The sequence below is a fragment of the Chiloscyllium plagiosum genome, chromosome 25 (genome assembly GCF_004010195.1).
Source record: "Chiloscyllium plagiosum isolate BGI_BamShark_2017 chromosome 25, ASM401019v2, whole genome shotgun sequence".
NCBI lineage: Eukaryota > Metazoa > Chordata > Chondrichthyes > Orectolobiformes > Hemiscylliidae > Chiloscyllium > Chiloscyllium plagiosum.
In genome coordinates, this window is record NC_057734.1 from 48,953,463 (window position 1) to 48,969,726 (window position 16,264).

A 16,264-nucleotide genomic window follows, 5' to 3' on the forward strand; every position below is an offset into this window, starting at 1 on the left:
CTGCGCTGGAATGTTCTATGTTAACAGCGTGGGCCGAAGGGCCTGTTCTGCGCTGGAATGTTCTATGTTAACAGTGTGGGCCGAAGGGCCTGTTCTGCGCTGGAATGTTCTGTGTTAACAGCATGAGCCGAAGGGCCTGTTCTGCGCTGGAATGTTCTATGTTCCATGTTCTTCCCGAGAAAGCGTGAACTCATTTCTTCAGCTTCTGAATAATTAAAGATCTTTCTAAATTAAAAGTTACGCTTTTCCTTTTGTACTTTTTATTTCCATTCTTTCTCCCAATCCAGTTTTTCCTTTCACTTCCCATTCTATAATTGATTTGCCAATTTATTTCACCCACTCTAATTCCCCCTCCTCTCGTTGTCTATTTTCCCAATCTTTTTCTCTCAGGTAAAAGACTCTACAATCCTTCACCAAGGATCTAGCTGTCTAGTTGTGTTCACAGTGCAGTTAACAATACTCCTCTCCAGTGACTTTACTTGATCCATAACAATGTAAGAGAGAGGAGCAGGTGTAGGACATTCAGCCCCTCAGTTCTGTTCTGTCATTCAATCAGATTATAGAGTCACTGAGTTGTACAGTAGGGGAGACACACCCTTCGGTCCAACTCGTCCACACCGACCGGATATCCCAAATTAATCTCGTCCCATTTGCCAGCATTTATCCTTCCTATTCATGGCTCCATCCAGATGCCTTTTAAATGCTGTAATTGTACCAGCCTCCATTGCTTCCTTTGGCAGCTCATTCCATGCACGCACCACCCTCTGCATGAAGAAGTTGCCCCTTATGTCCCTTTTAAATCTAATGTCTACTCCCTTTAAGAATTTTGTAAGTCTCAATGAGATCATTGCTCATCCTTCTGAACTCCAGAGTCTCCTCAATCTCTCCTCATAGGTCAGTCCCACCATCCCAGGAATCGGGTTGACGAACCTCTGCTGCATTCCCCTCAATGACGTGTACCCCCCCCCCCCCCTTTGTGTTAGGGGATCAAAACTGCCTACAACACTCTCTAAATGCAGTCCATCCATGGTTCGATAACAACTGGAGCCAAATCCTCTCACCATAAAGGCCAAGTAAAATTTGCCGCCTTAATTGCTTGCACCAGCATGTCAGCAGCAGTCAGTGGCTCAAGAGCATGGGCAGCTCCTGGTGCCTTTGGAGATCCACATTTTACACTCACTCACAAGGTAAGGAATACTCTGCACCACAATTCATCCTATGAAAATGGATAGCCCCATACTTCTCCACATTAAATTCCATCTGCTATGCTTGTGCCCACTCACTCGGTCCAAGTCCCTTTGAAGGTCACCTTCTACCTCAGTTTGATTTTCCCACATCATCCCATATCCTTTAATTACCTCAGTGTGCAAAGTTCCATCAGTCTCCATCTGCTATACGCTCGAAGTCTGAGTAGAGAATTGCAAAGGGTCTTAACCTTAAGAGGAAATGTCTCCCCATTTCCGTTTTCAATACTTGACCCGGTATTCCGCGACTCGGGGCTTGTGTCCTAGATCCCTCAGCCTGGAGTGCACGTTCTCAGCATCTATACTATCAAGCCCCTTCCCAAAGTTATAATAGAATCACCCCTTACTATTAAGCTTCAGAGAGTAAGGGTCTAATCTGTCAGGCAATCCTTTTATCCCAGGAATTGGTCTCGCAAATTTATTTAAATTCCATCTGCTATGCTTATGCCCATTCACTCGGTCCAAATCCCTTTGAAGGTCATCTTCTACCTCAGTTTGATCTTGCCACACCATCCCATATCCTTTAATTACCTCAGTGTGCAAAAATCCATCAATCTCCATCTGCTATACGCTCGAAGTCTGAGTCGAGAATTACAAAGGGTCTTAACCTTAAGAGGAAATGTCTCCCCATTTCCGTTTTCAATACTTGACCCAGTATTCCGAGGCTTGTGTCCTAGATCCCTCAGCCTGGAGTGCACGTTCTCAGCATCTATCCTATCAAGCCCCTTCCCAAAGTTATAATAGAATCACCCCTTACTATTAAGCTTCAGAGAGTAAGGGTCTAATCTGTCAGGCAATCCTTTTATCCCAGGAATTGGTCTCGCAAATTTATATTGCACACCCTCAAGAGGTAGTATATTGTTCCTTGATGAAAGTGACCAAACCCCTATACAGCAATCCAGTTGTGGTCCCTTTAGAGTCCAATATAGTTCTCCAGCTCTGTCAGGGGCAGCAGTTTTCTTGATACACTCTGATGTGACATTGTGATTTCCACAGCACCAATCATATACTGTCAGCAATGTGATTGGATTTGCACATGAAAACATGAACCTCATTTGGAGTGAGGTGAGCTTTCAGTCCACATCTGAGCTGTCATTGAGCCTCCCCCTGTTTCCCTCACTGGAGTATCATCTCACTGACTCCCACTTATCTGCTGCTGAAATCCTTGTGCATACAATTGTCACCTCTAGACTTGTCTGTCCCAGCAAAGTCTTCCTCAGTCTCCCATCTTCTACTCTATAACCTTGAAGGCATCCGAATCCTTGGTGCATGTGTTCTAACTTGCATCACGTCACAGTTGCCCATCAACCCTGTGCTCGCTGACCTACATTGGCAGCTGGTTAAACAACATCTCAATTATTGTGTTCTCATCCAGTTTGCAAATTCCTCCCTGTCCTAGCCCCTTCTGATTTCTGTCCTCTTTTGTTTTTGACTGTGCCTCAGTCCAACTTTGAGTTAATTGATTGCTCGAGCTGTCCAGTTGAGATATTACCGTACAGGTGAACATACAGACTTATTCCTTACTGGTGGAGCACAATTTCTCCATTTGATTTGAATGGGGTTAGGACAAGTACGCAGTGGAACACTGAAAGTCAAACTAAATATTGTCACGAAGATATACTCCCTAACGTCAGCTCCATAAAGTGTAAGGTCCATGCCCATCTGTCGAGTCCAAGGACTGTCTATAGCAGGAATGGTGTCTTATAATATAAGCCGCAGCCAATAGCCACGTGGCATCAGTTTTGATTGAAGATGTGAAATTAACTGGGGATGTATATTTTTTGTATAAATATATATAAAATATGTGTGTGTGTGTATATATATATATATATATATATATATATATACACACATACAGATATATCGTTCCTGTACAAAATTACATCCTGAATTTTGTTCCATCCAGAATTGTCCCCAATAACCACATTATTTGATGACACATTTCAACCCTTTTTCTATTGCTTCCGTCTAAAGTGTCAGGCTGCAAGTCCCTTGCTCTGCCTGACTGGATTTAATTTTAGATCCATCAGCTGATTAGCTTTTGACGGGTGCAGTAGTGAGGAGACTGGAGAATATCGATGGGCATTGTTGCCATCGGAGGTTTCCCTTCGGCCTTGGTCACTGGAAGCGTACAGGTTTCACAGCAACAGGGACTGCGTGTGTCTGTGAAAATGAGATTTTCAAGTGGACAGAGATGAATGGTTTAGTGATAGCTGAAGCTGCCAGATTTGGAGTGTTGCAATGAACGTCCACTGTCCTATCGGTCATCCCAGAATGTAGGACCACTGTGGTCAGTCACAGTGTGAAGACTGGAGATAAACGTGACCTTGCTGCTTGTGAGGTACCAGCATAAGGCGAGCAGATTCGAATTCTGGAATATTCCTTTCACCGTTCAAGCTTCCCTCTATTCATTTGAGGCCGATTTTCCCAGGGAAGGGCATCCAGTGTCTGATTGTGACGCAGATTGAAATTGGTGGGTACGATGTTGTAGTGTCGCAAGAGGGTCAGGGATGGGAACTTAAATACCCAAAGGTACGCATCCTATCGAAAGGTGGGCATTGGGGGTGGAGTTGTTTGTTAGTAAGGAATTAAATTAAATCGATAGCAAGATGTGATGTAGAGTTGGAAGGCGATTAACCTCTGTGGGTAGAGTTGAGGAACAGCTAGAGAAAAGAGCCTGATAGGAGTTGTGTACACAGGCCTCCTAGCGGTAGTCAGGATGTGGGGAAGAAAATAAATCAGGAAATAAAGTAATCGTGAGGGACTTTCACATGCAGGTGGAGTGGGAAAGAAAAGGAATTTGTGGAAAGTCTGCGAGATGTTTAGTTTTGGGAGCAGCTTGTGGTAGAGCCTAACAGAGAACAGACAATTCTGGGTGTGGTGATGTGTAATGAGGCCCACTTGATCGGGCAGTCTAAGGTAAAGGAATCCCCAGGGGAGAGTGACTATAACCTGATAGAATTCACCCCACAGTTTGAGAGGGAGAAGCTGGAATCAGATGTAATGGTATTACAATTAAGTAAAGGGAACTACAAAGACACGAGGGAGGAGCTGGCCAGAGTTGATGAGCAGGGGATTCCAGCAGGGAAGATGGCGGAGCAGCAATGGCACCAGTTTCTGGGAGGTACAGCAGACATTCTAAAGGGAGGGGGAGGCAACCATGACTGGCAAGGTTAAAATTCACACAACACCAGGTTATAGTCCAGCAGGTGTAATTGGAAGTACTCGCTTTTGGAGCGCTGCTCCTTCGTCAGGTGGTTGTGGAGTGCCAAAAGCTAGTACTTCCAGTTACACCTACTGGACTATAACCTGGTGTTGTGTGAGTTTTAACTTTGTCCACCCCAGTCCAACACCGGCTCCTCCAAGTCATGACTGACAGGAGAATTCAGGGACAACGTAAAAGCAAAAGAAAAAGTATACAATGTGGTGAAATTAGTGGGAAGCCAGAGGATTGGGAAGCCTTTTAATAACAAGTAGAGGATAACAAGAAAAATAATAAGGAAGGAGAAGATGAAGCTAACTAGTGATATAAAAGAAGATTACAAGGGTTTTAGGTTATAAAAGGTAAGAAGGAAGCGAGAGCGGACATTGGTGGAAAGTGAGGCTGGAGAAGTAGTAATGGGGAGCAAAGGGATGGCAGAGGAACTGAAAAGGTACTTTGTGTCAGCTTTCACGGTGGAAGACACCAACACATGCCAGATGGGAGCAGAGGTGAGAAGAAGCTGAAAGGTCTGAAGGTAGATGCAGCACCTGGACCAATGGACTACACCCCAGAATTGTGAAGGAGATAGCTGAGGAGATTGTGGAGACATTGGTGGTGATCTTACAGGAATCACTGGAGTCAGGGAGGGTGCCAGAGAACTGGAAACTGATTGATGTCATCCTATTTAAGAAGGGAAGGAGGCAGAAGATGGGAAGTTATAGCTCAGTTAGCCTGACCTTGGTTGTTGGTAAGAGTCCATTATGGAGGTTGAGATTGCAGAGTACTTGGACGTGCATGGTAAAATAGGGCTGAGTCAGTACGGCTTCATCAATGGGAGGTCATGCCTGACGCATCATTTAGAATTCTTTGAGGAGGTAATGAGTGAGTCAGACAAAGGAAAACCAGTGGACATGATGTATTTGGATTTCCAGATGGCCTTGAATATGGTATCACACAGGAGTCTGCTAAATAAGATAAGAGCCCATGGTGTTAGGGGCTAGTACTGGTGTGGATAGAGGATTGGCTGACTGAGGGAAGGCAGAGAGTGGGGATAAAAGGATTTTTTTTTCACAATGGCAGCCAGAGACGAGTGGAGTTCTGCAGGTATTGGTGCTGGGACCACAACTATTTACATGTTACTTTAACCATCTGGATGAAGGAAGGATGAGGGCATAATTGCTAAGTTTGCAGATGACACGAAGATAGCTGGAGGGACAGGTAGTTTTAAGGAAGTGGAAGGCTGTAGAAGGTCTTGGACAGGCTCAGAGTGGGAAAGGAAGTAGCAGATGGAATACAATGTGGGAAAGTGTGAGGTTATGCACTTTGATAGGAAAGATTTTGTGACTCTATAATAGAGATGTAGAATATTTTCTAAATGGAAAAAGGCTTCAGAAATCTGGGAGTCTAGTTCAGGATTTTCTTAGGGTTAACCTGCAGGTTCAGTTGACAGTTAGGAAGATAAACGCAAAGTTAGCATTCATTTCAAGAGGGCTGCAATACAAGGGCACTGTTGGACTACTGAGGCTGTAGAAGGCTCTGGTCAGACCACATTTGGAATACCCAGAGCAGTTTTGGGTCCCGCATCGAAGGAAGGATGTGCTGACGTTTGTGGGGGTCCAGCGGAGGTTTACAAGAATGAGCTCTGGCAGGAAGGGATGGATGAGGACTCTGGGTCCGTACTCAGTGGAGTTTAGAAAGATAAGGGGCGTATCTAATTGAAACTTACAGAATACTGGATAGAGGGGGCGTGGAGATGATGTTTCCACTTGTAAGCCCTGAGGACATAGCCTCCGAGTGAAGGGACGACCCTTTCGAACTGAAATGAGGAGGAATTGCTTCAGCCAGAGGGTGAGGAACCTGTGGAACTCATAGCTGCAGAAGGAGGCCAAGCCATTGAGTGAGTTTAAGACCGAGATAGAGAGGTCCCTGACTAGTAAGGGGATCAAGGGTTACAGGGAGAAGGGTAAGAGGAATATCAGCCATGATGGAATGGTGGAGCAGACCTGATTGGCTGAATGGTCTAATTCTGCTCCAATATCTTATGGTTTTATAATTGGCTTTCAGGTGTTCATGAATGTGATGCTTAAGGTTTGTTCAATTTGTCTGGTTTCTGCAATTCATCTTTCAGAAAGGGGCTCCCATAAAAGGACTGCAGGTGACCGGGCCCCTATCGAACTATCCGACTGAACCAGCAGGTCCACCCCTTGGGAAGAAGGGAACATCAGCTCTGTCCGCCTTGCTGGAGATGGAAGCCAACCAGAGGTGAGCCCTCCTTTGCTGTCAGTGGATTATTACACTGTGATCCAAGTTATTCATCAGCGTTTCCTCTGTGACAGCAGAAACCATTAGATTATAATCTCTCCATCCTTCCTTCTATCTCTCCATCCCACCTTTCCTTCGTTCCTCCATCTCTTTCTTCATTCCTGCCTCCCTCCCTCACTCCTTTCCTACCTCATAAAACTCATGATTTGGAGATGCCGGTGTTGGACTGGGGTGGACAAAATTAAAAATCACACAACACCAGGTTATAGTCCAACAGGTTTATTTGGAAGCACTAGCTTTCGGAGCACTGCTCCTTCATCAGGTGGTTGTGGAGGACACAATTGTAAGACACAGAATTTACAGCAAAAGTTTACAGTGTGATGTAACTGAAATTATACATTGAGAAATACCTTAATTGTTTGTTATATCACACTAAGGTTTTGCTATAAATTCAGTGTGTTACAATTGTGTCTCCCACAATCACCTGATGAAGGAGTGTCGCTCTGAAAGTTAGTGCTTCCAGTTAAACCTGTTGGACTATAACCTGGTGTTGTGTGAGTTTTTAACTTCATAAAACTCCGTACTCTTGCTGGAGAGGCGCTTTAACCTTTACTTGCTGTTCGGACTGGGAATTGAGTGAAGTGGAAATCATTAACGCGATTGAATTTGCACTGAGGAGAAAGCACATCAGAAATACCACCTTCATTCAGTTGTTAATGATTGTGTAAACAGCTCTCTAGACTGTTCCCACAAAACTCACTCCCCAAACAAAGCATATGAAAGATTTCTGGGGTTGACTCCGTCAGGGTGATCTGCTTCATTACACGGGCTCCAGTCGAATAGCTCAGAGATTTCGATTCCACATTTGATTTGGGATTAATGCATCAGATTGTTGAACATTTTCAATCTGTTCCCTCCCCGTTAGTTGCAGGTTTCAGCCCGGGTGGCGGTGAGAATTTTCTGAGCCATGAGATCCCAGTGGATCTGAGGAATACAGGTTGAAATCGCCAGCTTTTTTCACAGACAGCATGAGAACTAAAGCTGCAAAAGTTTGGGCTTTGCTCTGTTTTACTGGCAAGTTAAAATAAAGCGAGAGATTTCTAAAATAAAGCGAGGGATTTTGAACTGTCATTTTGGTGGAGATTGGAGAGTTTTTGAGGGTTTTTGAGAAATAAGTATCATGTATACTGTATATACATTAATACCAAATATTCACTCCTGTCATTGATGTTCAGTAGCAGCAGTGTGTACAACCTATATGGTGCACTGCAGAAATTCACCAAAGATCCTCAGACAGCACCTTTCAAACCCATGACCACTTCCATCTAGAAGGACAAGGATAGAATATACCTGCATGGTCCCCTCCAAGCCTCTTACCATCCTGACTCGGATAGATATCGCTGTTTCTTCATTGTCACTGGGTCAAAATCCTGGAATTCCCTCCCTAACGGCATTGTGGGTCAATCTACAGCAGGAGGACTGCAGCGGTTCAAGAAGACAGCTCACCCCCACCTTCTCAAGGGGGCAACTAGGGACGGGCAGTAAATGGCCAGCAAAGCCACATACGACTGAAAACGATTATACTCCAGCAATAGTTGCTCTTGTAAATGAGTCAACCCCAGAAATCTTTCATATGCTTTGTTTGGGGAGTGAGTTTTGTGGGAACAGTCTAGAGAGCTGTTTACACAATCGCTCTCCTCTTACTAAACATTGCAAATACAGGCCTAGGCAGCTAGGCCCTGCTGAATTCAGGACCACATCCAGCAACCGGTGTCAGTGCCATTGTTATTGGTTGGTAGTTAGGAATCTAGGAGCAGTAGACCATTCAGCCCCTTGAACCTACTCCGCTGATGTGGATCATGGGTAATATCTACCTCACTGCCAGATTTTACACTCTCCCTGTATCCCTTCAGATCTTTAGTAATGAGAAATCTACCAACTCTGTCTTGAAATTAATATCTGTGCTCCCACCGTCCTCGAGGTAAAGAATTCCAAATATTATCCATCCACTTGATTTCAAAAGACCAGACGTGGATTCTAAACTCTGCCAAAGTTGGCCTCAAAAACTTGCCTTGTGCGCAAATACAAATTGTCAATAAAGCTCCAGTCTCAATGCAATACAACTGGGGTGTGAGTTTTGAATGGGATGTTCTTAAAAATTCACTCCTGGGATGTGGGTGGGGCTGGCTGGGTCAGAATTTATTGCCCATCCCTAGTTGCCCCTTGAGAAGGTAGTAGTGAGCTGCTGTCTTGAGACGCTATGGCACTTGATAACAGTGGGTGCCCCTCAGTTATACTTGCTTCATAACTGCACAATTGGGTTCACGTGGTAGTGTCCCTACCTCTGGATCAGGAAACCTGGGTTTGTATCCCACTTGCTCCAGACTTGGGTCACAACAGGTCTGACCATGTGGATTTTAAAATGCCCCTCCTAGTTGTGCACCTATAGATGAGAATTCCACATTCTTGTGATCCTCTTGATGCTGGAGTAGCTCCTGCCTCAAAGTTCCTGGCGTTGTCGCGACAAGGTTCAGTTTTAACACCGCCGCTACATTACCTTCTGTTTTATTTCCCTTCCAATGACCTGTAGGAGCTTTGAGGAGCAACAGGCAGCAGTCCATTCGGGGAAAGGTGCTGGCCCGGCCTCTGACAGCACCCCGCACTCCATGGCAAACGTCGCTGTCACTCCCAGCTACGTTGACAGCCCAAGAAAGGTAATAGAGACCTCTCACTGCTGTCTGCTCAGCCGTTAAGAGTTCTGAGGTTGGGAGGTTTAATTTGACAGGGAGTCAGAGTATGCTCCGTGAACACCAGGCTGGTGACTGAGTGGTATTTCTTGTGGGTTCAGACACAGACAGTAAACCTCTGTGGATGTTCTCGAACAGCAGAGCGAGGGAGGCAGGCAGATGTCCATGCGAGCAATCAGGATCAGCTGTTCGTGAGCAGATCAATGTCCATTTAATCGTGAGGGACTAAAAACTTTCAGATGTACAATGGTTTTATTGTTAATCCATATTTTAACGCAAACACCAGTTTGCACATTTCCCTTTCCCTGTCCATGAGCTAACTTCCTCCCTGGGAAAAACCCAGCTTTCTTCTTTCAATTACAAAAGCATTAAAATTAAAACTGCACACGAGGTGCATTCTAACTTCAACCAGATTACAAAGACAATTTAGCCGGTTAAATCAGAATGGTGTTGGAAAGGGTACAGATGCACCCATGGGATCACGAGAAGCTGCCTGGTGCCAGTGACCACTCTGTGCTCCCTTTCCAAAGATGCATAGATACAAACGGAACTGTGAAAGAGTGGCACGCACTCGGGGGTTACAGCCCCATCTGTGGTCTGCTGCCTAGACGTCCATACTCCGCAAGGATCACCTCCCGCCACTCACCCCCCCCCATCCAGTCTCCTTGCACTAATACCCTCCTCTGCTTCATCGAATTAGTCCTCACCCTCAATAACTTTTCCTTCAGTTCTTGACATTTCCTCCAGGAGGTGCCCATGGGCACCCTGATGGGCCTCAGCTATGTCTGCCACTTTGTTGGCTCTGTTGAACAATCCCTCTTCAGTACCTACACAGGCACTGTGCCCCAACTCTTCTGCCGTTACATCGATGACTACATCACTTCAGCATCCTGCACCCAGGCTGAACTAGAGCAGTTCATCGACCTTGCCCACAGCTTCCACCCTGCTCTCAAATTCACTTGGTCCATCTCGGACACCTCCCTCCCCTTTCTTGACCTCTTCATTTCCATCTCTGGTGACAGTCTCACAGACGGATGTTTGCGATAAACCCACAGACTCTCACAACTACCTGGATTACACCTCCTCCCACCCAGTGTCCCGCACGAAAGCCATCCCGTTTTCCCAATTCCTCTATCTCCGTTGCATCTGCTTTGACGAGGAGACATTCCACTCCCAAGCATCCCAGATATCCAACTATTCATGCTTTCCCCTCCTCTGTCATCCAGGCAGCTTTCCATTGCACCTCGTCCATTTCTGCTCCACTGCTCTAAACTTCCCTTCCCCCCCCCAAACATAATGAAGACAGGGTCCCCCTTGTCTTCCCTTGCCACCCCAGTAGTCATCGCATTAATGTATCACCTTCAAACACTTCCGTCAACTCCACCTCAACCCCACCAGCAAGAACATCTTCCATCCCTACCCCTCTCTGCCTTCCACAAGGACCATTCCCTTTGTCACTCCTTGGTTCACGCCACTCTCCCCACCAACCTCCCAACTCCCCTGGTAACTTTCCCTTTGTCACTCCTTGGTTCACGCCACTCTCCCCACCAACCTCCCCAACTCCCCTGGTAACTTCCCTGGCAACTGCAAATGATACAATACATGCTAGCACACTATCTCCCTTACCTCTATCCAGGGCCCCAAGCAGTCCTTCCAGGTGAAGCAGGTTCACTTGCCTCTTCTCCAACCAGGTTTACTGCATCCAGTGCCCCTGATGTAATCTTCTCTACATCAGTGAGACCAAATGTAAATTAAGGGAATGTTTCGCAGAGCGTCTCAGCCAGGCCCATGAGGGCCAGCCTGATCTCCTGGTCACTGCCCATTTCAATTCCCCTTCCCACACCCTCTTCAATATGTCTATCCTCGGCATGCTCCATTGCCAGTCAGCCTGGAGGACTCAACATTGCGTTTTCCAATTTCAAATAACCTCCCTTCTCATCCCCCAGCTCCCCCTTTATCTGCAGCTCCCCATCCCCATCCCCATCCCCATCTCCTGTACTGAAGAAGGGTTACACCCGACATGTTGACATCTCCCCCTCCTGATGCTGCCTGGCTTGCTGTGTTCTTCCAACCTCCTGCCTGTCTGCCTTAATAGCCAGCCTGGTTGAGCAGGACTCCAACTCCTTTTTGTTTCAATAAGTACACCCCAACTCATAAATAACCTGTCCAATCACCACATCTCAATCAATTGTGGAGTAGTTCGGGTGGAACCTTGAAAGGGACCTGCATTTCTGACAGTGACAGAGACACCAAATCACACAACACACTGTAAAATATGTGAAAAATTACAACAGGAATGGAAACACAAGACGTTTCACACCTAGCCACGAAAACAGTGACCACAAAACCATGACCAATGAGCTAAGTTTATGTGGAGTATCATCAGGAGGAGAATGAAGAGGAGAATGGAAGTTGTCCTTGCACCAACATTCATCCCCCCAGTCATCCTCAGTGAAACAGACTATTTGGCCATTATTACATCGGGTGTTTTGTGGGATCTTGCTGTGTTCAAATTGGTTCTCATCATATACAAAGTGACTGCGGTTCCAAAGTACCTCTCGCAGCGATGTGCTTTCAGAAGTACTGAGGTTCTAGAAGCAGCTAGACAAATGCAAGTCTTTCCTTTTTTAAAAAAAGACACCATAGATTATGTGAGTATGGTTGCTTTGTCTTGGTAACACACCATGTTGTGGGTGGTATAGAAAGCAGACTCTGTACCCTGCGGGAGTACACATTGTGGATGGTATAGAAAGCAGACTCTGTACCCTGCGGGAGTTCACGTTGTGGGTGGTATAGAAAGCAGACTCTGTGCCCTGCGGGAGTACACGTTGTGGGTGGTATAGAAAGCAGACTCTGTGCCCTGCGCGAGTACACGTTGTGGATGGTATAGAAAGCAGACTCTGTGCCCTGCGGGAGTACATGTTGTGGGTGGTATAGAAAGCAGACTCTGTGCCCTGCGGGAGTACACGTTATGGGTGGTATAGAAAGCAGACTCTGTACCCTGCGGGAGTACACGTTGTGGGTGGTATAGAAAGCAGAATCTGTGCCCTGCGGGAGTACACGTTGTGGGTGGTATAGAAAGCAGACTCTGTACCCTGCGGGAGTACACGTTGTGGGTGGTAGAGAAAACAGACTCTGTACCCTGCGGGAGTACACGTTGTGGGTGGTATAGAAAGCAGACTCTGTACCCTGCGGGAGTACATGTTGTGGATGGTATAGAAAGCAGACTCTGTACCCTGCGGTGGTTCATGTTGTGGGTGGTATAGAAAGCCGACTCTGTACCCTGCGGGAGTTCATGTTGTGGATGGTATAGAAAGCAGATTTTGTACCCTGCGGTGGTTCATATTGTGGATGGTATAGAAAGCAGACTCTGTACCCTGCGGTGGTTCATATTGTGGATGGTATAGAAAACAGACTCTGTACCATGCAGGAGTTCATATTGTGGATGGTGTAGAAAGCAGACTCTGTACCCTGCGGGGGTTCATATTGTGGATGGTATAGAAAGCAGACTCTGTGCCCTGCGGGAGTACACGTTGTGGATGGTATAGAAAGCAGGCTCTTTACCCTGCGGGAGTTCATGTTGTGGGTGGTATAGAAAGCAGACACTGTACCCTGCGGGAGTTCACGTTGTGGATGGTATAGAAAGCAGACTCTGTACCCTGCAGGAGTACATGTTGTGGGTGGTATAGAAAGCATACACTGTACCCTGCGGGAGTTCACGTTGTGGATGGTATAGAAAGCAGACACTGTACCTTGCTGATGTGGCTCAAGCCAACGTCATAGAGATGTACAGCAGAGAAACAGACCCTTCACTCCAACCCGTCCATGCCGACCAGATATCCCAACCCAATCTAGTCCCATTTGCCAGCATTTAGCCCGTATTCCTCTATTCATATACCCATCCAGATGCCTTTTAAATGTTGTAAATGTACCAGCCTCCACCACTTGCTTTGGCAGCTCATTCCATACACATACCACCATCTACGTGAAAAAGTTGCCCCTTAGGTCTCTCATATCTTTCCCCTCTCACCCTAAACCTATGCCCTCTCGTTCTGGACTCGCCCACCCCAGGGAAAAGACCTTGTCTATTTATTCTATCCAAGCCCCTCATGGTTTTATCTTGCTTTGGCAGCTCATTCCATATACATACCACCATCTACGTGAAAAAGTTGCCCCTTAGGTCTCTCTTATATCTTTCCCCTCTCACCCTAAACCTATGCCCTCTCGTTCTGGACTCGCCCACCCCAGGGAAAAGACCTTGTCTATTTATTCTATCCAAGCCCCTCATGGTTTTATTAAAAACCTCTGTAAGGTTGCCCCTCAGCCTCCAGTGTTCCAGTGAAAACAGCCCTGGCAACATCCTTGTAAATCTTTTCTGAACCCTTTCAAGTTTCACATTCTCAGGGCGAATGATTGTTTTGTTTGAAAAGCGAAATTGTGTAATCTCATAGAATCTCTGAAGGAAACCCGCTCCTGCTGTTCTTTGGACTCTGCCATGTGGTTTTTTAAAAAAATGTTTTTGATTAGATTCCCTACAGTGTGGAAACAGACCCTTCAGCCCAACAAGTCCACACCAACCCTCCCATGAGTAACCCACCTCCGATCCATTTCCCACTGACTAATGCACCAAACACTACGGGCAATTTAGCATGGCCAATTCACCCTGACCTGCACATCTTTGGACTGTGGGAGAAAACCGGAGCACCCGGAGCAAACCCACGCAGACACGGGGAGAATGTGCAAACTCCACACAGACAGTCACCCGAGGCCGGCATTGAACCTGGGACCCTGGTGTTGTGAGGCAGCAGTGCTAACCACTGAGCCACCATGCCACCCCAAAAATGCAGTGTTAGCTTTGACCAGTTCTGATCACAGGGATTGGAGGAATCAAGGTCACTGTTATGTCATGAGGTACAAATGTACAAGTGGGGTTCACTCATCCTGGGTGACCAGTCAGTTAGATCCTGGCTGACCTGCGTCTTGCCTCCAGCTCCTTGCTGTTGTTCTACGTCCTCTCTCCACCTCCATCTGAAGACTTCAGCAGTCACCCTGCGAACAGTTCCAGGCATTTCGCTAGGGACAAAAGCAAAGGTTGCTGGAAAAGCCCAGCAGATCTGGCAGCACCCTGTGGAGAGAAATCAGAGTTAACGTTTCAGGTCGAGTGACCCTTGCTCAGATACCTCTCTGCAGGTTTAACTCGCCGGCATTTCGCTCACCTCTGAATAAATAACTTCCCATGTTGTTTCTGCCATGCCAATTGTGCCCCTCCCCATGTAATCCCGATATCATTGTTAAAGAAAGCATCCCAGCTTATTGCGAAAGGTGATCCACAGCAGAATATAAGTTATTGTTGCTGCAGAATCCAGGTGAAGTCAGCCCTTGGCTGGAGCTGCTGTGGATGCAGACACCGAATCCATGGCCACAATGACTGGTTTCCCCACTCCACCTTTACAAGGTGCCATGTAGTGGAGTTAAAGTGCTGCAGTCTGAGTGTTGTCTTTTTATCACACAAGGAGGAGGCACGAGGTTTGTGTGAATAATGAGAGGTCCATTTCGGGTGTGAAATCTTTCCTTTTCTCGCTGCACCAGACCAGCACTGCCGTTGCTGCAGCTGTTCTGTTTTTGAGCAGCAGACTCAACACAGTCTTGATCTTCATGGGTGTTAATTATGCATGAAACCCAGGCTGCACCCAGTGTGTCAAAGGGAGCTGTTCCTGACACTCTACAATTAACCGCACTGTGGCGGCGAATTTATAATTCATTGCGTCTGCTGCGGATGTCATTATAGATTCAGTGCCACAGGCTTTTACCACCTGATCTACAGAATGCAGAGGCAAGCTCCCTTCATCAACAGAAAGATAATATCTTGGCTGCTTTGGTGATTAACTGCGGCCAATTCAGTCATCCGTTTGTTTTTGCAAATCTAAGCCAAATTGGAAAACAAGTGAGACCAGTGAGTTACAATTCAGTGGGTGTTTGTCTGTTGGCGGTATTCTGTCCTCTCTCCAGGAGCCACAGCCCTTTGCGCCCACATTCTCCATAGATGGCTAGACGGTTATGTGCAAAATCAATGTGCTGGTATTACCAGCTTCTGTATCTGAGCCCAGAGCTGCTACATCTAATAGGAGGTGACCTGGATGTGATGAGGAAGCTGCATTTGGATAGCACCCTTCATAACTTTGTGACAACTCGAAGCAATTCTGAAATGCAGCCCATCCCCATCCCCCCCATCCCCATCCCAAGGTAGGGAAAAACAGACAATGATTCCTGTGTACACTATACTCCAGTGGTGGTTTCAGACCATCTTTCATGTTGAATTTCTCCAGTCTTTTGTAGAATTAGAATGTCCCATTACAGAGAGAGGAGGGTGGGCTGAGTGAAATATTAAGTCCTGGTCTAGAGAAAGGAGTAGTGACAAAATCTCTGGTATAGGAGACCTTGCTGCCTATACAGAAGCAAGTTGTTTCTTAGGAAGGTCTATCCAAGGAGGACTTTGCTGTACTCTGACCTGCCCAGACATAGTGAAAGCTATCCAAAATGGCTGCTCCTCCCCTGCCTACACGGTTCCCACTGGATTTCCCCAGCCCCGAACTCCCTCATTCTCATCGACATGGTGCCTGTCAATGATACATTTCACAAACCAACCTCTCGCATCTACACTGACAGCTCTCAGCCATACCCCACCTCCTCCATCTCCTTCCCCCTCCTGTCCACTTCCTCCCATTCCCCATCCACCTCCCCACCTCATCCCAACCTCCACCTCCCCTCCCATTCCAAGTCCACCACCTCCCCACCAGCCCATCCGCTTC

General features: G+C 46.6%; 1 protein-coding gene across 1 annotated transcript in view; it reads left to right on the forward strand.

Moving 5' to 3' along the window:
* depdc5 (DEP domain containing 5, GATOR1 subcomplex subunit) overlaps positions 1–16,264 on the forward strand; it is a 97,063-nt gene that overhangs the window by 46,012 nt on the left and 34,787 nt on the right. The window contains exons 10-11 of the mRNA XM_043716141.1: positions 6,575–6,708; positions 9,299–9,422. Coding sequence (XP_043572076.1) covers positions 6,575–6,708; positions 9,299–9,422 — 258 coding nt within the window. The remainder of the gene's footprint in view (positions 1–6,574; positions 6,709–9,298; positions 9,423–16,264) is intronic.